General features: G+C 58.4%; 2 protein-coding genes and 2 long non-coding RNA genes across 8 annotated transcripts in view; 1 reads left to right on the top strand and 3 right to left on the bottom strand.

Annotated features, from left to right (window-relative positions):
- Positions 1–4,196, bottom strand: part of FBXL18 (F-box and leucine rich repeat protein 18) — a 43,047-nt gene extending 38,851 nt beyond the window's left edge. For 3 of the 4 annotated variants that reach the window (XR_005656295.1, XM_039878571.1, XM_039878582.1), the window contains exon 1: positions 4,045–4,196. Coding sequence is in view for 2 of the 4 variants with exons in the window: in XM_039878571.1 (XP_039734505.1) it covers positions 4,045–4,062 (18 nt within the window). In the remaining 2 variants the exon portion in view is untranslated. Of the gene's footprint in view, positions 1–2,277; positions 2,283–4,044 lie in introns of those variants that run through there. The other variant, XM_039878591.1, reaches the window with a different exon arrangement.
- A 3,998-nt stretch (positions 4,197–8,194) lies between these two features.
- Positions 8,195–11,098, bottom strand: ACTB (actin beta). Its single transcript, XM_039878618.1, has 6 exons — positions 10,942–11,098; positions 10,153–10,281; positions 9,753–9,992; positions 8,863–9,301; positions 8,594–8,775; positions 8,195–8,465 (listed from the first exon to the last, which is right to left on the bottom strand). The coding sequence occupies exons 2-6, from the start codon at positions 10,273–10,275 to the stop codon at positions 8,322–8,324; spliced, it is 1,128 nt and encodes a 375-aa protein (XP_039734552.1). The 5' UTR covers positions 10,276–10,281; positions 10,942–11,098; the 3' UTR covers positions 8,195–8,321.
- Positions 11,099–11,186: 88 nt separating this feature from the next.
- Positions 11,187–19,038, top strand: LOC120615541 (uncharacterized). Its single transcript, XR_005656306.1, has 4 exons — positions 11,187–12,348; positions 17,122–17,238; positions 18,152–18,234; positions 18,915–19,038. It is a non-coding gene; the product is annotated as an uncharacterized LOC120615541 (long non-coding RNA).
- LOC120615531 (uncharacterized) lies at positions 18,358–21,556 on the bottom strand. Of its 2 annotated transcripts, none has more exons than XR_005656302.1 (2): positions 21,208–21,556; positions 18,358–19,261 (listed from the first exon to the last, which is right to left on the bottom strand). It is a non-coding gene; the product is annotated as an uncharacterized LOC120615531 (long non-coding RNA). The 2 variants fall into 2 exon arrangements; XR_005656301.1 differs by having other exon boundaries at positions 18,358–19,211.
- Positions 21,557–21,681: the final 125 nt, after the last annotated feature.

Genomic DNA, 21,681 nt, shown 5'->3' with positions numbered 1-21,681 from the left:
AAACAGCACCAACTAGACTAGTGACATCTTTAAACCTTGCGATTAGTAATCAATGACAGAGACCGCACAATTTATCCGCACTCATCACACGTCTGGTTAGACACTCATGCTGGTATTTCCGATAAGACGCCCACGTCTCGTTTTGCTTTTGGAGATCGCTGCCAAAAGTTTTCCTCCCGTACGTGGGCCTCTGTCCTCCTGGACGACGCCTTGCTGTGCACAATCAAGAGAGGGGCTCGACCGAGGTTAGTGTGACACGAAGTCCCCAAGTCAAGGCCAAGGGGATTCAGATGCTCTAAGGGGAGCCCGTGGGGGAGGAATCCCTGATTCTCCCCAGCACCTCCCGAAGGGATGCTCCTGCCTGAAAAACGTCCTCACTGCGGAGACCCTCTGACCTCCCCTGGGAGAGCGGGCAGCATTAGCGCTACTGCCTTTTCCAGCGATTCTGCCTACCAGCCCCTCCTCCTCCAGCCTGCCTCTTTCCCAAACGTATTTTTGTGGATGGAAGCGTTGAGGCTTGGCAAGCCCTGCTGCTGCCATGGCAACAGTGAAGTCTGGAGAGGAAGAGCCTGTCTGCACCCCGCAGCAGGCACTGCAGGGTTCCTGGGACCTCTGATTGCGGCACCCCCTACTCTGGCCTGACAGTCTCTGCAGCCAGTCAAGCCCTGGCCAGGCCAGGAAGGGGCTCCCATGAATATTTCCCACGTTCCCGTCTCCGCAAGAGGCAGCGGCCAGGCGCGCCTCCACTGCCCCTTCCATCTGGCCTGCCCTCGACGCTGTGTCACTACTCCCAGCGTCCACCAGGGCAGAAGGCGGCCGGCAGTGGCACATCCACAGGTGCCACGGCTTGCTGTATGCTGCGCCCAGTGTTTCGGGCTGTAAGTGGCTTTACTTAAAAATTTCCCGACCCGATCACCCAGGCACCTGTTAACAATCAGATTCCCGGATCCCAGCCCAGACCTAGGGGCTCCATCTCCAGGGAAAGGCTCAAACAGGGACAGTCCTCAGCAGGCAGGCTCGACAAACAGGGCTCTGGCACCAAGAGGGCCTGGGGACAAGCAGGAGGAACCTGAGGCCTACCTGTCCTGATCCCCGACCTGCAGATTTACCAAAGAATGTCATCACAGAGCGACAGGAACACAGGGCAAAACACTGCACAAAACCCCCAGTCCTATAATTTTCAGTGACACTACTAATGCCCAATCTCCATAAAAACATCTAGAAATTACAAGAATTAGGTATTTAAAAAAAAAAAAGCCAGGCATTGAGTGCTGGCTCCTTCTGTCTAGTCTCGGCACATCCCGCAGATGACTCTTTCCACAGGCTATGTCCCCTGGCGCTGGGGCGGGCCTGGAGGAGCAGCCCGCTGGTGGCCCGACAGCCGATGCCAGGAGGCGGCTGCCAGGTCTGCCAGCTGGGTCTTTCCCCTGGCTCGGAGGCTTCCTGAGGCACGCATCCGTCGCGTGAGTCAGAGCACCATGCCTCCAGGAGAGGCGGCAGCTCCGGGGAGGCAATAACCAACAGAAATGCCCTCCGAGTGTCGTTTGTCATGTAGAAATGAGGCCCGGGGCATGCCCACCTCCGCACACACCCAAATACACTTCTACCTGCTTCCCTCTGCCTCTCTGGACAATGTAGTCTCAGCCATTGGGGAAACTGAGGCAGACCTGTGTTCCAGCTTTAAAAAACTGGGTAAGTAGCTGAAGGTCGGAGGGCAAACAATGCCTAAGGCAGCGCTGAGCCGAAACTGCCCTTCCGTCCACCAGGAGAATCGGGCCACTAGGCTTCCTAAAAGGTCCAGGCCAGGCACTTCCTAGTGTCCCAGAGATTCCCATTCAGGGGTGAGGGGTGCGGGAGGTGATCTTTATCAGGCACGTCTGGGAACCAGGAGGCCAGAACGAGATAACGACAACTGGAAAGGAGTTTAAAACGGTTTAGTTATTCACTAAACTGTGTTCTGTGCACTTTTCTGAATGTGTAACATTTCACATTTTTTAAAAAAGTGAAACAAAATTAAGTATCGAAACCTTAGTACCTGACCAAAACACATCCCCTTCCAGATGTTTACCATCTGTTTGTCAGTTAGGCAGCCGAAGTAGTCACAGGATTCAAAAATGAACAGGTAGGATGTGTGGGAAGTGCTCTAGTCCAGAAGGAGATGGGAGAGACAGGGAGGAGCCGAGACTGGCCACGTGCTCACAAGCACTGAAACAGGCGGTGGGTACACACTCACTCTGTGCCGAGTGTGTGCAGTTTCACCTTTTTTTTTGAATTCACAAGAGCAACGTGAAAGGACGCATAATGTTAAGGTCTCCACTCTTTCTACGTTCCATTCTTTACCTCTTAAGGTCTTTGCTTCTCTAGTTGGCGTTTTCTGGAATGTCCCCTAATACACAGCACTCAATCCTCTCAGCTCGCTCATCTCTGCGCTAGGCCAGAAACGCCTCTCCAATAGGGATCATTTTTTAATACTCAAGAGAAAGAGAAACCGAACCAGGTGAGTCAACGGAGCACCTGCTTCAGAATCATCTTAAGTGCTGTGAAAAACGGAGCCCTCGGGTGGGGGAAGAAAGAAAAAAAAAAAGTGGAGGCCCGCTCCTCTCAAACTCTGGGAGGACTCCCGGACATCTGCATTTTAAAGCCAGCAACGACCTTCAAAATCAGAAGGCCCCATTCTGGAGTCAGACGGTAGGAATGGCTACACAACCTCGTGAATGTATTTTTTAAAACCACTGAAATGTACACTTTAAAAGTGTGAAATTTATAGTATACAAATTATATCTTCATAAATAAATAAAAAGTCAGACTATCCCAGGAAAAGAGACCTTGATCTCCACATCCAGGTACAAGACTCCCCTCTCTCCTCTCATCCCGAGAGATGCCCACAATGCGACAAGAGGCCTTACTGGCCAGGTTCCCAAGATGTGCTTCAAGGAACAGGTGGGAGCTTTGTGCCAGGACCCCATAAGTGCAAGGGACCAGAACCCCCCATCTCCACCCCAAGTACACACAACTAACCAGGAACCTGCTACAGCTCCGGGCTACCCCAGAACTCTTTCTCAAGCAGCTGTGGCTTTCTGGTCCTTCAATCCTACCACCAATCTGCAGGTGGGACCCGCCGCTTCAATCAAGGAGCCACAGGCACTTCTGAGCCAAATTCACTTCAAATGAAGAGGAACTGTCAGCAGCCCCCAGCCACCTTCCACATACCCGCATCCCAACCACTTCTGTTCCCCAGCCACAGGCAGTCCCCTAGGACAGGAAGTATGCTGAGTCCTGGATGACAGATATAAACACAGTTACACATAAAGGAAGGTGGAAAGCAACAAAAGGCAAGACACTAGTCAGAGTCCAGATTCCCCACACCCTGGTCTGCAGAGAAAATACTCTGCACTACTTCACAAGGGATCGGTGGGATTCTCCATCGGACCCCGATTTGTGGCGTGTTGGGGAAGAAATTCCAGGGTAAATCCTAGGTTCCCCTGGTGAAATGGCTTTTCCTCCACTAACCCCCAAGTCACACGAGCAGGCTCAGAGAAAAATGGGCTGGACTTGAACTGAGCATTCAGAGATAGAGGCTGGGGTGCGAAGCGGTCACGGAGGGGGACCGTCTCAGAGGCACAGGGGCACGGGACAAGTGCCTGGGAGGCCTACAGAGCCTGGAAACTGTGGGAGCGGAGAGGCGGGTCAGACTTGGGGCGACTAGGACTGCGGGGCTGGGAAAGGCATGGAAAACCGAACCCGGAGAGAGCTCGTGCCTTCGGAGATCAGGGCGAAGGCCTGGGGGGCGGGATGGGGCAGGGGCGGGATGAAAGGGACAGGCCGAGGCCAAGGCCAAGGTCGGGACAGGAAGGACCAAGGCCGGCCGACGCCAGGGTCGGGGTGAAGAGGACCAAGCACACCGGGGTCGGGACAGGAAGGACGGAGCGGGATAGGGGGGCCGGGATAAAAAGGACGCAGGGGGACCGGAGTCGGGATGAGAAAGACCGAGCGGGGCCGAAGCCGCCGGGCAGGGAGGACAGCGGAGAGAGGCGCCGGCCGTACCTCTCCGGAGCTGGCCATGTCCACGGCGGGCCGAGCCGCGGCTGCCGGAGCCGCAGCCCCAGGGTCTCCCGCCCAGCCGGCCAGGGATGCTCAAAGCCGGCGCGTCCTCGGTTCCACAGAGACCCCGGCAGGGGGCGGGGCCTCCCCTAACTTCCGGCGCCCTCGGCGACGCACTTCCTCTCGCCCTGCGCGGCCGCCATGTTGGGTGCGGCGCTGCCGACGAGGCCCCGCTGAGGCGCGGGTGAGCCCGCGAGGACCCACAGGGCCCCTGCTCTCTGACCGCATCTCCTGATTTTAATACATTTAAATTTAAATAGCCGCATATGGCTGGTGGGCCCCCATTGGACGGTGCCGCAAAAGCGAAGCTCCATGAAGACAGGGACAATGTCTTCATGTTACTGCCGTTCCCCCAGCCCCCAGCACTGTGTGGCTGCTCCAAATACAAGCAGACTGATGAATGAGTGAGTGAAGAAAGGTACCAGCCCCTGGCAGGGGTCTCTGAATGATTGCAGCCCCTGTGTCCCTTGGGTAATTGCAGGCCAGAACATGTGTTCAAATCCTGACACCTCCGAGCTGTCTTACCCGCCGAGCCTCAGTTTCCTCACATGGAAGAGGACTGCCCCTCATCAGTGGGACCGCGGGCAGCCTCCCTGCGTCCTCACCGCCAGGTCCCAAGGAGGTGTCAGGACGAAGGGAGGGAACCCGGGTTCCAAGCTCCGGCACTAGCCAGGGCCGTCCTCGGAGGGGCTTGTTGGAGTGCAGTTTGCCCGGGCACGGCTGCTCTGCAGAGGAGGGGCGTTCCCGCGAGAAGGTCTCGGCTCATTAAAAAGGTGCACCTCAGGTTGTCAGAGCTGCCCCCGGGGGTCGCTCTCATCCCACAGCAGGGGAAGGTGCAAAGGGGATAGGAGGAGAGTCCCCATGTCTATAAAGTGGAAACGGTCGTGGCGATGTGAGCCTTGGTTGTCTGGCCTGTCGCTCTGTCCTCGGAGGCCATGAAGCAGGCAGTGATGGGACTTTGTAGGTTTTAGGGTTAAAGTCCAGCCTTCTCACTTCTGAGGTGCATATCCTGGGGCCAGCCAGCTGTCCTCGCTGACCTCATTTTTCTAACGGTAAGTGTGTGCTGAGAAGATGGAGGCTGTGTGGCGTCCTCTCGCTTAGCCTGCCTTAGAAGGTTGGGCCTTTGCTCTAAGCCAGGCGTCAGAGAGTCAGCCCAGCTGCAGGCCTGGGAGGGAAGGAGCAGGGCCTCAAGGACTCTCAAAGTCAGATGTGTGTCTTCCCTGCACTTCTGGAGCTTTTCAAAGGAAAAGCTTGATGGAGCACCTGCTCACAACCAGCCCTCCAGTTGTCACTGACATTCCCATTATTTAGGTGTGCACGTGGACAGTGACTTGACTTCCGGGACATCGGGCCCCAACCACCCTCCCGTTCTTCCCCGAGGGTTGTGTCTCCAGTCTCTGGGCCTCTGTCCCCAGTCAATCCAGGCCTCTGTCTGAGATACCCGTGCCTACACATCCACCTGGCCAGGTAACTGTGTCTGGCCTCCTGGGCCAGCTCAGACATCCTTCCCACAGGAAGCCTTCAGAGGAGAGTGATGGCTCCCTACCCACCAGTCATCCAAGTTTATGACCCTTTATTACCTTTCCGTTGTTCAAAAAAGGCAAAATTACAATTGCTTTTTCTTTTTTACCTGTATTTCTTTTTTTTTCCACTTTATTGAGGTACAATCTGATGAGTTTTGATGTGTCTACGCCCATGACACCATCACCATGGTGACCATCTTCATCACCATGATCCTGTCTTTCTCACACACAGCTGCCACACCCTTCATGAGCACAACTAGTAATTATACATTCATTTGTTTGCCTACATATTTATTGTCTCTCCTGGTTAAACTGGACACCTCACAAAGGCAGGAAACACACCTGGTCTCTTAACTGCACCCCCATCCTTGGCACCATGTCTGGCACAAATAGCGATTGGAGGAAGGGTCTTTCTTCCCAGACTGACAGCTCTTTCACGGCAGAGTGTATGCCCAGGCCATCTCAGTAGCCTCAGGCCCAGCCGACAGTGGGCTGTCACGGAAAAAATGTCCATGGAATGAATAAGTGGCCCAAGATGGAAACTTACTTGGAGCTCAGAGCCCAGGGCACACCACCACCCCTGAATTGGCCCAAAAGAGCTGGAACTGGCTCAGGAGGGGCTTCCTTCCACAGACTCTGCTTCTTGGGCTTCTAAGACTTCGCAGGGTTGGGAGACAGAGCCACAGAAGTTGTCCTGAGTGCTCCGTGTTCCCACCACCTCTGGGCCTGCAGCTGCAGCCCAGGATACCCGCAGGAACAGGATGGATTCTGGAGCACTCGCTGTGTACCTGCTGCGGCATTTTAGGTACTGAAGTAGGAACACCTGACCCTGTGAACTAGGAGACCGCAGGCTCCTGTTTGGTTTTGGAAGCCACCACAAGGTCCCAGAACAGTCTCCTTCCCACGGACGAAGATAATCACCTTCACTAATAGTAAAATGACTCGAATCTCCAGAACTGGAGTCAGCCACAGCTCCGAGTGGGTAAATCTCCGCTCCTTCTCTATAAAATGACACTGGAGGGCGCAGTAGAGCGCTGGAGGGAGCTGGGGGGTTGGGGAGAGGGGCTCAAATCTGGATTGATTTAGGAATCATTTCTGTGCCTCTCATTCCCTCTGGAGAAATGGGGCGGGGCGGGGGGGGCATCATTCCCTACATTCTCTGCTGGTGTCGGCAGCTGCTGGCAGATGGGAGGTAGGCCAGGCTTGGCTTTCTTCTTGGAGGCATTTGACTCAGAGCCCTGCCCAAGTCAGACGCTGCCTCTCTCTCTTCCTGCCTTTCTATGTCTATTGTCTCACTGTCCCTCTCACTCTGCCTGAGACCACACTGTGGAGTGTTACCTATCCCTTTTCTAATAAACTTTCCGAAGTCAGATGCTGACCTTCAGCCCTGTGTGGCTGCTTCCCCTGCAGACTTAGGCCAGGCCTGCACTTGAGGGTGCGCAGAAAGGTACCCACACTCGTTACAAGGCAGAACCCAGACTCCCCCAGAGCCAACTAGAGCCCCCTCTGCCAAACATCCCCTTGACCTGCCCCCAGCCTTGGACGCAGGGTGCCAGCCTGCAAACCCCGGGGAAAGTCCCCCCTTTGGCTGTGCAGGTACTGTCACTCCAGGTGAGCTGGCAGGTGAGGGTGGTGGCCCTGTCCTCAGCCTGAGCCCCAGGCCTGTGAGGGTAGCCTAGGAGCCAATAACTACTGTGGCACCCCATTCCAAGAAGATACTAAGATCAGAAAGAGACCCTCTCCCAGGAAGCCCCCACTCACACGGTCAACCACCCCACCCCGAGGTACTGTTCCTCAACACCTCATTCCCCAACATCTATATAGCCCCACTCCCCACTCTTGAAGCAGCTGGACCTCAGAACCCAGTGAGAAAAAGGTTATTTGGGGGACAGGTAGAAAAACCAGACCAGAGAAATCTTTTAAAAATAAGGTCTGGAGGCCAGGATCCTTAACTCCTCACACAAGCCCGCCAGCCATCCAAGACTGTTCAATGTCATTAGAACACCTCAATCCCCCCAGAAGATCGGGCTGGCCTGGCCTGCCCCACCCTTCTCCCAGCTGTACCACTGCCCAAAACCCAACCACACCACGAAAACACATTTCTTTAAGGTGTGCACTTTATTGAACTGGTCTCAAGTTTCAGTGTACAGGTAAGCCCTGGCTGCCTCCACACCTCGACCACCTCCCCGGGAGACCAAAAGCCTTCATACATCTCAAGTTGTGGGACGAAAAGGGGGCCATGATGGCTGACCATTCAAAATAAAACAAAACAAAAAAAACAAGTATTAAGGCGAAGATTAAAAAAATTTGGATTACATAATTTACACAAAAGCAATGCTATCACCCTCCCCTGTGTGGACTCGGGCGAGGACTGGCCCTTAGGGAGAAGTGGGGCAGCTTTTGGGCAGGCAAGGGACTTCCTGTAACAATGCATCTCACGATATTTGGAATGACTATTAAAAAAAAGAACAATGTACAATCAAAGTCCTCGGCCACACTGTAGACTTTGGGGATGCTCGCTCCAACCGACTGCTGTCACCTTCACCGTTCCAGTTTTTAAATCCTGAGTCAAGCGCCAAAAAAAAAAAATTAAAAAAAAAAAAAAAGAAACAAATAAAGCCATGCCAATCTCATCTCGTTTTCTGCGCAAGTTAGGTTTTGTCAAGAAAGGGTATAACCAACTAAGTAACAGTCCGCCTAGAAGCATTTGCGGTGGACGATGGAGGGGCCGGACTCGTCGTACTCCTGCTTGCTGATCCACATCTGCTGGAAGGTGGACAGCGAGGCCAGGATGGAGCCGCCGATCCACACGGAGTACTTGCGCTCAGGGGGCGCAATGATCTGGAAAGAGAACAGGTAGTGTTAAGGACCCTGGATGGCACGGCCCTGTGGCTATGCATCACACCATAAAGGTTGCCTTGACAACAAAGGGACCTGCCACCAGACCACTGTCAGACTGGTACGCTCACCTTGATCTTCATTGTGCTGGGAGCCAGGGCGGTGATCTCCTTCTGCATCCTGTCAGCAATGCCTGGGTACATGGTGGTCCCACCAGACAGCACCGTGTTGGCGTAGAGGTCCTTGCGGATGTCAACATCGCACTTCATGATGGAGTTGAAGGTAGTTTCATGGATGCCACAGGATTCCATGCCTGAGGAGAAGAGCAGCCAGACTTAGCTTCCAGGGTGGCCACAAAGGTGACCCTTGTGTGAGGCATGAGAGAGGGGACCTTACTCACCCAGGAAGGAGGGTTGGAAGAGGGCCTCGGGGCAGCGGAAGCGCTCGTTGCCAATAGTGATGACCTGGCCGTCGGGCAGCTCATAGCTCTTCTCCAGGGAGGAGCTAGAGGCCGCAGTGGCCATCTCCTGCTCGAAGTCCAGGGCGACGTAGCACAGCTTCTCCTTGATGTCACGCACGATCTCCCGCTCAGCCGTGGTGGTGAAGCTGTAGCCACGCTCTGTGAGGATCTTCATGAGGTAGTCCGTCAGGTCCCGGCCAGCCAGGTCCAGACGCAGGATGGCGTGGGGGAGGGCGTACCCCTCGTAGATGGGCACAGTGTGGGTGACTCCATCACCGGAGTCCATCACGATGCCAGTGGTACGGCCAGAGGCGTACAGGGACAGCACGGCCTGGATGGCCACGTACATCGCTGGGGTGTTGAAGGTCTCGAACATAATCTGTAGGGAGAGATAGGCCATGTCACACGCAGGAAGCCACCAGGGGCAGGCAGGCCAGACTGGGGACATGCAGAGAGTGCAAGGAACACGGCTAAGTGTGCTGGGGACCCCGGGACGGGGGTTCACTTCAGACCTATTGTGCACCTACTGAATACACACTCCAAGGCCACTTTACATCATCAGCCTCATTGGCTTTGTCACACAAGCCAGTGTTAGTACCTACACCCACAGCACTTTATACTCTAAACACCTAGTCAGAAAGGCAAACACGAGAAAGATTCCATCTTTCTGGGAAAAAGCAAATAGAACCTGCAGAGTTCCAAAGGAGACTCAGGTCAGAGAAGAAAGTCCTAGGAGAATAGCAGAAGAAAGAACAAATGAGAAAGGGTGTGGCACAGAAGGGCCGGAAAGGATGGGGTGGCCTCCCAGGGAAGGACAGCGGGCCACTGACCTGAGTCATCTTCTCACGGTTGGCCTTGGGGTTCAGGGGGGCCTCGGTCAGCAGCACAGGGTGCTCCTCGGGGGCCACACGCAGCTCGTTGTAGAAGGTGTGGTGCCAGATCTTCTCCATGTCATCCCAGTTGGTGACGATGCCGTGCTCGATGGGGTACTTCAGGGTCAGGATGCCTCTCTTGCTCTGGGCCTCGTCGCCCACGTAGGAATCCTTCTGGCCCATGCCCACCATCACGCCCTGCGGAGGGAGGAGCAAGGCGGCCTCAGCATGGGCACGGCCCCACCGAACCCCACCCAAAACACCACAGGCTGCCGTTGTAGAGGAGCCGGGCCTCGTCCTCTGCCTGCTCCAAGGGGTGGCTCCACCCACCAAGTCAGAACCGAGGCTGGCGCCCTACCTGGTGCCGGGGACGCCCCACGATGGAGGGAAAGACGGCTCGGGGGGCATCGTCGCCCGCGAAGCCGGCCTTGCACATGCCGGAGCCGTTGTCGACCACGAGAGCGGCGATATCGTCATCCATGGTGAGCTGCGGGGAGAGCTGGGCCATGAGCCGGGGTCGAGTGGGGCCGCCCCCGCCCTGCCCACTTCCGGCACGGCGAGCCTTCTGGCCGCCAGGGGGCGCCGGCGCGCGCTCAGATTGGGGACAAAGGAAGCCCAGCCGGCTGCGTTATTACCATAAAAGGTAAACGCTGGTTAGAGGCGGCCCCGCGGCGCGCGGCAGGAAGCCAAGCACCGGCCCCTCCCCACGGCCGCTGGCCCCGCCCCGGCCCCGTTCAAAAAGCGCCGGTCGTCCGGGCGCGCGGAGGCCACACCCACGGGAGCCGGCGGCGCGGCATGGTGTGCGCATGCGCCCTCGCGCCACGGCGCCCGGCCCCAACGCGCACGCGCAAACGCACGCGCAGTAGTGTCCCCAGCCCCCCACCCGCCTGGCGGCCCCTGCCGCGCCCACCCATACGCCCCAGCTGAGCTAGCTGCCCGCTCCGACGAAAACCCGCGGCCGCCACCCTAGGAGAACGCCCCGAGTGCTGCCGGGCACCGAGTGCAGCCCGGCCCCGAGCGGGGAGCGCACAAGCCCCACTCCCCGTTTCTGGGTGCTGTCCATGGGGCTGGGGCGAGGGGCGCCGCCTGCCCGGGGAAGGCAGGGGCCCGGCGCGGATCAGCACGGCCGGCTGGCCCGCGGCCTTACCTGCAGACGGTGTAGACTGGCGGCGGAGCAGCGAAGGCGAGAGGCCTGTGTTGGCGGCTGGACGCGGTCTCGGCAGTGGATGCGCGTCGCGCCGCCGGGTTTTATAGGACAGCGCTGTGGCCGCTCGAGCCATAAAAGGCAACTTTCGAAACGGCGAGCGCTGATTGGTCCTGCGCCGCTCACTCACCGGCCTCGCCGCACAGTGCAGCATTTTTTCACCCCCTCTCCCCTCCTTTTGCAAAAAAAAAAAAGAGAGAGAGAGAGAGAGATGGACTGAGAGAGAGCGAGAGCGAGATTGAGGAAGAGGCGAAGGGAGAGAGTTTTGGCGTTGGCCGCCCTTGGTTTGGGGCCCGTGGGTCGGATGCGCAAGCTGTGGGTCACCGCACCGCTGGGCAGTGCTCAGTCCAGCCCGCGTGGCCAGGCCTGCACCTGGCCTGACCGTCTCTCCGTGTCCCCCACCCCGGGACCCTCCGAGTGTGGATGTCACATGAGCCGTGAGCTCCCCCGTGGGCACAAGGTTCAGCATGGATGCGAGGGCTCTTGGTTGCTGTGGGTGCAGCTGTGGGGGAAAGGGTGTTTAGGGGTTCACCCCCCTTTGCCAACATTAGCTCAACTGCCCAGAAAGCCCGGGTTTGAGGGGTATCTGGCTGGGGATGCTCAGCTTGCTAAGTAGGGGGTCATCAGTATTCAGAGACCCAGGGCTGAGGATTATGGTGCGGTGTGGGGGAGTCAGGGAGTTCGTAGCCATTTAACAGGGGCCTCAGGGCCCCAGGCCCCAGAGATAGGATAGGCTCAGGGATCAGTGGCTGGAAGTTGTCTGTGAAGAGGCTTCCGAGGCTGCCCTGCTGCTGGCCAGGGCTCTGTAGAACACAGAAACTGTTCCCATGGAGCCAGGCTGCTGCCTCTGAGGGCTGCCTGGTCACACCCAGCCAAGGCCAGGCCTGGGCTGTTAACCGGTGACCCAGGCCCAGCTGGGCACAGGCAAGCCGGACTGCTCAGCTCAGCTCTGGGGCCCACAATCCATCGTCTGTCATTTGTAGCCATAGCTGAACTGCCCTCCTGGACCATCTGGAAGTCCCAAGGAGTGGGGAAGGACACTCCATGACCCAGAGAGGAGTTAGGGTTGAGGGCAGGGCAGCAGGAACAGTAGCTGAAGGCCAGATGCCCTCAGAGGAGACCCTTTCCTGGTCACTCTTTACTGCTCTGGGTCTCTCCAAATACTGGTTTAACATGGGTGCCCTGTTCTGGGTGGTTCCCGCTCTGAGAGCTGCCAGTTTGGCAGGCAGATCCTGTATCCAGCTGGTGGCCAACAGTGATCAGTGCACATGACAGACGGAAGCCCAGGGGCCATGGGACCCCAGAGTGACATCTGGCTCGCCTAGAGGAGCAAGCACCTTCTCAGAACTGGTAACAAGAAGCTGAGTTTTCACATGAATGAGAAGGGGAAGGGTGGTTTAGCTGGGGGCACTGGCTTGTCACCACTGGTCTGTCTCCAGGCCTGCCCAGGGCTTTGCAGCACATAATAGGTGCTCACCGAGTGTGTGTTGAAACCAGTGACCAATTAGTCCATATATGGATGTGGAATGCGTGTCCAGGGAAGAGGTGGCTTGGTCCAGCCCACTGCAGGAGGCTGGTGGCAGGTCTCTTTGAAGGCTGCGGAGGCCACAACCAGGTGGGAAGGGTGGCCATCACCCGGTACAGAGCAGAGCCCCCAGGCTCAGAGCCACGTGCTAGAATTCCCAGATAACTGCCAAGAAACTCTCTGCAGCTCCCCCGTCTCCGCCCGGGCCCTGGGCGAACTCCCCCCTCATCCACTCCCTGCTTCCCAAAGGCCAGGCTGCCCTGTCCCTGGCCTTGTGTCTCTCAGTCACAGGCGTCCAGCCAGCCGCCTTGGGACCTGCCAACCTTGCAATTCAGGGCCTGGGGGGTGACCCTTTCTGCTGCTCGATGATTCGGGCTGCTTCTGGCTGTCGGCTGAGCCTGGAGGGGTGCTTGGCAGGCTGAAACCAGGGCTGCAGGGCAAGGGCTGGGAGACTCGAGTGGCTCCAAGAAGCTACGTGGAGTGGAGAGCGGGCCTTGTCCCCAATCAGGACTTGTTCGGCCACCTCACCTCTTCTCAGCTAGGGGTTGGCCAAGGGGCAAGAACACCAGCCCCACCCGGGCTGAGACTGGAACACTCCTGGGCCTCTGCAGCAGCCATTTCCTGATGCTCTCCTATGCATCCTTCGAGGCCCAGCCCAGAAGGCCCCTCCCTCCTCAGGGGGCGCCCTTGAGCGTCTGCAGCATGCACCCTCCCCCAACTAGAGACCACTGCATTGAGGCAGGTATATAACTCGGCCTCCCCCCAGCCTCTGCTGCAGGTTTCATCCCCTCCTTCAGCTGCCCCTCCCTGAGCGCCTGCTGTGTGCGGGGGGGGGGGGGGGGGTGTCTCTCTTCCCCTTCTCAGCCCCACCTCAGTTTCTTCCTTTGGAAAATGGAGCTTGGGGTCCATTCTCAGCAAGCCCCTCCAGGGTTGCCATGCACCACCCCCTCAGGGTCCTGCCCTGCTGCATGAATAAGCGACTGTGTGTCCTCAGCCCTCTCAAAAGACCCTGGGAAGATGGAGGCTTGTGGTGGGTACACCGGGACCCAGCCTTGGTGGCGGGGAGGGCTGGAGAGAAAAGCGAGTGGGGGGAGGAAAAGAGGAAGTGGGGCAAGCCAGAGGAAGGAGGAGGAGCGGGGTGGGAGAGGAAGTGAACAGGTTCTTCGCTTGGGAAATTTGCCCTGGCGGGGAGTTTCAGAGCTGTCACTCGGGCAGGCGCACAGCCCACAGGAGCCCGGCCAATGGGGACTGCACCTGCCTTTCTGCTGCTGGTTTTTTCTGTCTGCGGTTCCCCCACCCTGCGAAGGCCCCCAGGCCGGAGGATATTTACAGTCCACACCAAAGGACCCTCCCTCACCCTCTTCTGGGACCAGCCACCTTGCCCTGGGGGTTAGACCCCTACCACTGCCCGCCAGGTGGGGACCCCAAACTCCATTTCTCAGAGGAAGAGACCCCCCCACACACACAGCAGGCGCTCAGTGAGGGGTGACCAAATGAGGGGTGGAAACAGCCCAGGAAACATGCCCCCTTTTTACAGATGGGGAAACGGAGGCAGGGTTGGTGACATGCCCGGGCCCGGAGTCCAGTATGAAGGGCTCTAGGCCCAGGCCCCCACAGGCCTCATATTGCCGCTCCCTGGATAAAGTGTCCTCTGGAGTGCCCCCAGGGACTGAATCCAAAGGTTGTCCCAAATTCCTGGACCCCCACCTCCCTCAGCACTTCTCTCCTGAGGCCCGGAGAGGACAGCCGCCGGCCTTTAGACACATAGCAATAGGTCTTGAGCCCTAAGCCTGCTCTTCCCTGCCACCTCTTCTCCCTGCCTCCTCCTCCGCTCCCGGGATAGTCTCGAGAGGAGATTTTGGACCTCGGGATTCCTGAGGTCCTGGGACGGGACTGGTCTTGTGATTCCTCTACTTCCTGCCCAACTTTAAGTCAGCTTTCAAGGCCGGCTCTTGGGCCACCACCTCCAGGAAGCCTGCCAGGACTTCCTCCCTCTACTGTAACATCTGTAGCTTTCCTGCTCAGGGAGGGGAAAGCAGCCCAGCCAGGATCACACAGCAAGGGCACAGCCAGGAGCCGAACGCCTGTGTCCCATTGCTCCTGCGTCCCATACTCCAGCACAAAGCAGTCAGGCGCGCCTCCAGAGCGGACCAGCACCAGACACCGTTTTGAGCAACACCTTGAATAAAGCTAGTGTGACCTGAGACCGAAAACCAGGCAGCAGAGAACAAGGTCTGCTGGCCTATGAGAGAAAGCTGTGGGTTTCCTTAGGAAGGAGGAGGTCAAGGAAGGGCCCCCCCAGGACGTGAGCAGCCAGCTGAAGGGAGACTCAGAGGCAGCAGAGGGCCCCGCGTGCTCTCCTGGGCAGCAGCCAGAGCCCTGGGCCCCACCCAGGCCTGGCCTCTGGCCAGAGTCCCTCCCAGGGCTGTCAAATTCAACCCGCCCCAGCCTTCCCTGCTCCCCGATGTGATCATCTGTGAAAGGGGGATCCTTGCCCTGGGGAAACTGGGAACTTCTGACACCACTTGGGAGAGTTTTTAAAAATCCTTAAAAACCACCCTCTCTCTCCTTACTCCTCAGGGCGGTCAGGGAAGCGCCCAGCGACCTGGGGAGTTCCCAGCTTGCTTATTTGATTTTTTCAGAAATAGAAAACTCGGTGCCCTGGGCTTCCCCCTACACACACCAGCTGAGCCCATCCTTCTCCCCTCCCCTGCCACTGTGGGGCTAGCCGTCCATTCTCCAGATGAGAAACAGAGGCACCTCAGACAGACCCCTAGAGCTAGGAAGGAGAAGACCCCTTGGGGCCTGAAGACCCTGCCAGGGGACTAGGGGATGCAGGGAGGCGGAGGCACCCCAGCCTCACAGGTCTCCCTGAAATTGTGGTCCCAAGAGGTTCCTGAAGCCCACTTTGTCACCTGGGCCCACAGCCACTGGCCTGGAGCAGGTGGGGTTCTGCCCACTCGCACGGTCACCTAGAGGTCAAGGCGGCACTCAGACACCAGGCTCCTCTGGCGTCCCACACTGGCCTGAGAAGCAGGGCAACAGGTCGGACCAACTTCAGGTTCAGGCCAAGCGGGGTTCTGCAAGCTCCTGGCCTTGACACCCCCAGTGTCAGCAGATGGGCCGGCAGGAATCGCACAGATAGGAGGCCCTGCCATACAGACCTCGAGCCTCAGGCGTCTCTCCCTGGTCTGCGGAAAGGGACGGAAGTCCCAGACCCCAGTCTGGGCACCCGGGGTCACGGTCACTGTTAGGGGCTCAACACCTTCCTGGCCATATGGCCTCATCCGTGCCCCTTCCCCGCGTGGCCCGGGGGCTCAGAAGTGACCCAGGAGTTGGGGGAGTGGAGGTCAGGAGAGAGGAAGTGAAAGGGGACCGGGCAGGGGAAGGGAGGTACTGGGAAAGTGCAGGTGGGTGGGTGGCGGCTGACTCTCAGTGGGTGGTGACTCACCTCCAGGCGAAACCTGGCCTCCACAGTCCATATGAGGACAAAGGCAGGCAGAGTCCCTGAGGGCCGGCTGTCACCACACGGAAAGCTCGCGCCCCTGCCAGCTAAGCCGGAATCTCCCCATTTCTCAGACAAGCAAACCAAGACCAGTGAGGGGGAAGGATCTGGCCTCGCGGTTAATAGCCCGCTATCACCAGGACGGACCGTCCTGGACCCTAGGAGCCCAGGCCCGGTGCCCAGCCAAGGCCCCCCAGCCTCAGCTGTCTCTGCTCTCGATCCCGTGTTCCACGTGGGTACACTGAGGCTCAGCGTGGCCAGTGGGCAGTGGCAGAGCCGTGCTCCCCAGTCACCCCACCTGGGGCCCCATGCGGGGTGCTTCTCAGCTGGTGCCACTCCTTTGGCTGTGGCCCTGGGCCCATCCACGTGGAAACCTGATCAGCCACCACCACACTACCATGTAACCAGGACCTCCTCAGCCAGAAGTCTCAGCTGCGTCCTGGGGGGGGCCCTTCCTTGACCTCCTCTTTCCTAAGGAAACCCACAGCTGACGTCTCCCCCAAGTCTGGCCCTGTGCCACCTGCTGGGGACATGAGGGGACCCCCAACCTGCACTGTCCACTGGAGACAGTCCTGACTCGGTGACATTGGTCCTGTATGAGCCCAGAGAAGGCCTCCAACTCACAGGCCTGGGCTGGAGGGGCCAGGCGGGGTGACATTGGGGCCAGGCGGAGCAGCGTTCCCAGACACCCAGGCACCCAGGACACCATCAGGGGCTGGGGAGTCAGCAGCCAGGACTGCCCCTCCCTCCATTTCCTGGGCCCCCAGGGAGTAATTTGCATTTTCTAATTAAGTCACCTGGGCTGCTGAGACCCATAGCACTGGGGGGGCCAGTGTGGGGGTCGCATAGATGTGCCTGAGGACATGTGTACCAGAACGTGTGATGACAGGGCGGGGCAGGGGGATGTCAGTCCAGGCCCAGGGAGGACTCTGCAATAAGCCACGGTACTCAGGGCTGCGGGGGAGTCAGGGGAGCCGCTCAGCCCTCAGCGAAGTCAGGGTCAAGAGTCCCCCAGAACAAGCAGGGTACCCCAGGAAGGAGTGCAGTGTCCTCGCCTGACTTACTGGTCCTTCTTTCTCCCAACCACTTTCAGGCTCTGTGTTAAGTGGGACTCGGTCTGTCACTCGCTCACTGGATGTCCTCAGAAAGTGACTCAACATCTCCGAGCTCACCAAGTTCAGTAAGACCACGCGTGGATGGCACCAGCGAGGTGGGCCTTCTGGGCCTTTCAAGGCCTTGTCACAGACACCCTGGATCTGGCCACCACCTGCCTCCTTACCAAAGAGGAAGCCAAGGCCCACCGCTGGGCAGACACTCACCCAGCGTCACACGCATGCGTGGCAAGCCAGAGGCCAGGCCTAGAGGGCTGGCCATTTGCATTCTGTGTGCCACTGGGCAGGCCAGCCTGGTCTGTCCAAGATGGGTGCCAGGACCTACTCTCTTCAGCCAGGAGGGACAATGGCTCGACACGCAACCCGAGCAGGCCTGAGGCCCTCACACAGTGTCCTGCTTCTTCACGCTGGAAGCTGCAGGCCCACCCTTGCCTGGCATTCCAGGTCTGGCCGAACGCAGCCCTGCTGATTTGCACAACCTTGTCCTCATCCCTCCCCGAGTTAGACGGACTTCAGGTCCCTCAAAGAGTCAGGCTCGGAGAGGGGGCACCCTCCTTGCCACCTGCTCCTTGCTCCTGAGGCCCCAGTGCTCCCTGTCCTCAGGCCGGGGGAGCCCCGAGGGCAGGCGCAGGGTGGTTCGTGGTTCCCAGCGCACGGAGGGACTGCAGAAGTGGATGGAGTTGTGAGTGTCTCACTCTGTCATCTCCCCTGTTAAGGACACAGCAGAGCTGGGTGTGGGTTGGTAGCCTTGGGCGAGTGGTTCACCTGTGTTGCAGAGCTGTGGGGAGGAGACCGGAGAGTGAATAGAACCGCTTGGACTGGGCCTCCCCACAGCAAGTACAGGTGGTCGCAGGTTGATGGCCTTGAGCTAGGCATATCACGTCTCCAGGCTTGCCGGAGGGGTGGGGGGCGCTACAGGAGGGGTGCGTAGCAAAGGGGAGGGCCATGAGCAAAAGTCTTGAATGGGCACTTTAACTAAGTGGCTGTCCGAATGTCCAAATCTTCTTAAAGATATGAAGATGCTCAACATCATGGGTCATCTGGAAAATGCAAACTAAACCACACTATATGGCACTCCACACCCACCGGAGTGGGTAAGATGAGAAAGACTTCTGCTGAGACCCCGGGGGGTGGGGAGGGGAGCACCCACCAACTCCACTCCTAGGTATTTATCCAAGAAAAACGAGTCCACCGAAAGATGTGCAGGAACGGTCATGCACATTCAACTATAATATATAATTATCGTAGCCCCAAACACGAAACACCCCAAAGGCGCACCGCCCGCCAAGTGGAGAGAGAAGGTACGGTGCATGTCTACAACAGAACCCACTCCTGACGCGCACGGCACCGTGCGTCTCACGAACCGAATGCTCAGCCGAAGCAGCCAGGCGGGAGTCCCGTGTGACTCAGTGTCACAGAGCCCAAGGACAGGGGAGCCAGTCTCTGTGGCAGGAGTCAGGATGGAGGCTGCCCGGTGGGAGCGTGTCTGGACGGGGCATGAGCGGGGCTTCCGGAAGCTGCAAGTGTCTGATCCAGGTGCCGGCCACCTGTAAATATTCAGCTAGTGGCAATTCACGTAGCTGCACGCTAATGATGTGCGCGCTTTTCTGAGACACCAGCTGGCTTGGGAGTGTGGCCCAGCCCTGCCAGCCTCTAGTCCTTAGCACGGGCTCCTGCCTGCCTCAGGCCTTTGCACTTGTTGTTCTCTGTCTGTAGGGGACCCTTCTCCCCGCATACACCCTTCTGGCTTCTTTAAGTTCTGCTTATCCTTCAGGGCTCAGTGGAAACATCACCTCCTCCAGGAAGCCCTCTGGGATCCCCAGACAAGGGCAGGGATCCTGTGGCTCCTCCACTTCTTCGTCATGCTCCTCACGGCTGAGAGACGTGTCTGCATGAGTGGAGTTGGTGGTATGTTGGGAGATGTGCAAACATCTCATGTGGCACTTTGGGAACTGAGTCTGTGGAGGTCTGCTCTCTCCCTCCATCCTTCACGGGGAGCAATCGCATCTGTTTTGATCACCGTGGGATCCCCAGCTCAAGGTGTGTAGTTAGTGAAGTTTTCAGCTTCCATCTGCAGATGAAGGAGGAAGGGAGGGAGGGAGGGAGGACGGACTCAGTTCTCTGCAGAAGGGAGAGAGGAGGCAGGAATGGATGTGTTGTCCCTGGAGGGTGTGAGCGGCCTGTCCAGGGAGGGCGTGGGTGCAGCCCTGGCAGACTGCCAGAGCTGATGAGGAATAGGCCTAGGGAAGAGGGGGCTGGGCCAGCTCAGGGCTTGCACCTTCCAGGGGATGTTGGCTGAGGGCCCTAGGGGAGGCTGAGTGTCACAGCACGTCCTCAGGTCTCTTGGCTGCGGCTGACTCATCCAGTCCCTGATAATACTCAAGGGTCAGACCCCAGCCTTGTTCTCCAGAGGTCCCCACGGGAAATGACTGTCTGACATCCTGAAGGCGGAGGGGCTGACCTGAAGGAGGGGCAGTCCGGCCTGAGGTTCTGGCAAAGCTGCCAGAGGAGGGGTCTTTTTAGCTGGGCAATGAAGTTTGAATAGGAGCCTGCCAAGGAGACAAACTCGGGGGACTCTGACAGGATGGTATGTTGGGAGACGTGCAAACATCTCATGTGGCACTTTGGGAACTGAGTCTGTGGAGACCTCAGTGGACAGGTCTGGGCTCAACACCGTCTCCATTCTGGCCAACAACCAGAAGAGCACGTGCGGGCCCCGACTGAGGAAGAGCCCAGGTGGGTGAGCTGGGTTGGGGTGGGGATGAGGTCGGGGGGCTCTCAGTCCCAGGACACAGCCTGGGAGAAAGTCAGAGGGGACTGCGCGTCCTTACCCGCTTGGAGGAAGGTCCTGCGCCTTGAATGCAGGGCCCGTGTAACGGGGACACAGACGTGGTCACGGACAGAGCCCAGACTAACATACCTGGGTTAAGCTTGGGTTCTGAGCCCAAAGTGCAAGAGACAGGCCCTCCTGGGAGCTGGGGCACCCCACAGACACACGTTGACTGGGCCCGCCTCTGGGGCCCAGCGCTGGGGGCACCACGAGCCCCACCAAGGACCTTGTTGGAAACTGGGGACTAGAACCCCGAACCAGGCCTCCCAGTAAGAGCTGCAGGACCTCGATGCTTCATCCCCCCAAAGCCAGGCAGGCGTCCTTTCCTGTCCTCGTCAGCCTCGGCCCTGCCCCAGAGAAGGAAAGTGAGCTTCAGGGCCACACAGCAAGAATGTAGCACTGGAGCTCAGCCAGGAAGTGGGAAAGTGCTCTGTAAGTCTGGAGATTAGCTGGCATCCAAAAGGCCTGCGACAGGCGTGTTCGCAGAGGGCTGGTGCGAACGCGGGAGCTGGGGCTTCACCGTGCGAGGGTGACGGGGAGCTCTGGAGGGTACAGGCGCAGGAGAGGGGCAGGGCCAAGTCTGCCGTCTCAGCAGATGGCTCCACGTTATTATGAAAGGGCCCGGGAAGGGACCGAAGTGACACAAACGCCGTAGCCGCAGACCTCAGATTTCTCGCTGCCCCCGGCTACGCAGAAGTGCGTGTCGGAGAAACTCGGCTGCACCGAGACGGGCGACGAGGGCCCGCGGCGCCCCCCGCGTGGTTTTCTGACGCTCTAGAATTCGATTCTGTCCCCATGGCCACCCCAAGAGGGAGGCAGGGCTGCTTTCGTTATACTCTTATAGGTGTGGGCCCCAAGGCTGACACCGAGGTTGGGGGCCTGCCAGAGGTGTGAGCAGCTCTGTCACATTCACACAGGGCGGTGCCCACCTGGAGGAGGTGAGGTGCTGCAACTCCCGCTGGGACGAATGTCCCTTCGTGGCCTCCAGAAGTGAGGCCCTGTCTCGCTTACTCCCCATCCATTGCCCCAAGGTGAGGCAGGGGCCTTCATGGTTCCCCCAAATCATAAGTCGGGCTTAGAGGGGTGAGGGAACACGCCCGAGGGGCCCCTCTCTCTCTCTTTCTCTCTCTCACACACACACACACAGGGCTAAGGGAAGATGGTGAGATGGGCTATGTCTGCCATCTCCGTGACTCTGAGCAAGGCACTTTACCTGGAAGGGCCTCATTTTTCTCACCTGCAAAACGGGGTGAAAATCATGTGAGGCTCCGAGAGGTGAAACCAGTGTGTGTCAAGGGGTCAGAAAAGTGCCACGTGTTGCTCCTGGGTTGCGGTCACTACTGCTCTTGAGCCTAGGGAAGAACTGGGGGCCAGTGGCCTCTCTGCGCCACCGCCCATGGTGGGCCGTGGGGAAGGGGGAGGCTGGGGAGGCGGGAGGAGGAGGAGGGCGTTCATGTATCAGCAGAACAGCAGAGCTTCCTGGCCCAGCTCTCACCTACCTACTCCCAGGAGCCCCCTGAGCGTAGGCCCAAGGGAGGAGGGCCGGGGCTGGAGTCCACCTCTTCCTGGCATCATAGGGCCACTTGGAGGCGAGACGACCGACAGCTACTCTTTTCCTCATGGCTCATGAAGCGGTTGTGTTCCAGCTCTTCTCCTCGCTTCAGCTTTCCTGCCAGCATCACTTCCCCTCCTCCTCCTCCCCTCACTCCTC

This window comes from Pteropus medius, unplaced genomic scaffold (genome assembly GCF_902729225.1).
Source record: "Pteropus medius unplaced genomic scaffold, Ma_sr-lr_union100, whole genome shotgun sequence".
Taxonomy (NCBI): Eukaryota; Metazoa; Chordata; class Mammalia; order Chiroptera; family Pteropodidae; genus Pteropus; species Pteropus medius.
Note: the sequence above shows the minus strand (reverse complement) of the source record. Positions and strands in the feature narration are given on the sequence as shown.

Coding starts and splice junctions, on each gene's coding strand:
- ACTB (XM_039878618.1), bottom strand. CDS start 10,275: ATGGATGACGATATCGCCGCTCTCGTGGTCGACAACGGCTCCGGCATG. Junction 9,302..9,752: donor ACCGTGAGAAGATGACTCAG/GTCAGTGGCCCG, acceptor CTCTCCCTACAG/ATTATGTTCGAGACCTTCAA. Junction 8,776..8,862: donor CTTCCAACCCTCCTTCCTGG/GTGAGTAAGGTC, acceptor TCTTCTCCTCAG/GCATGGAATCCTGTGGCATC.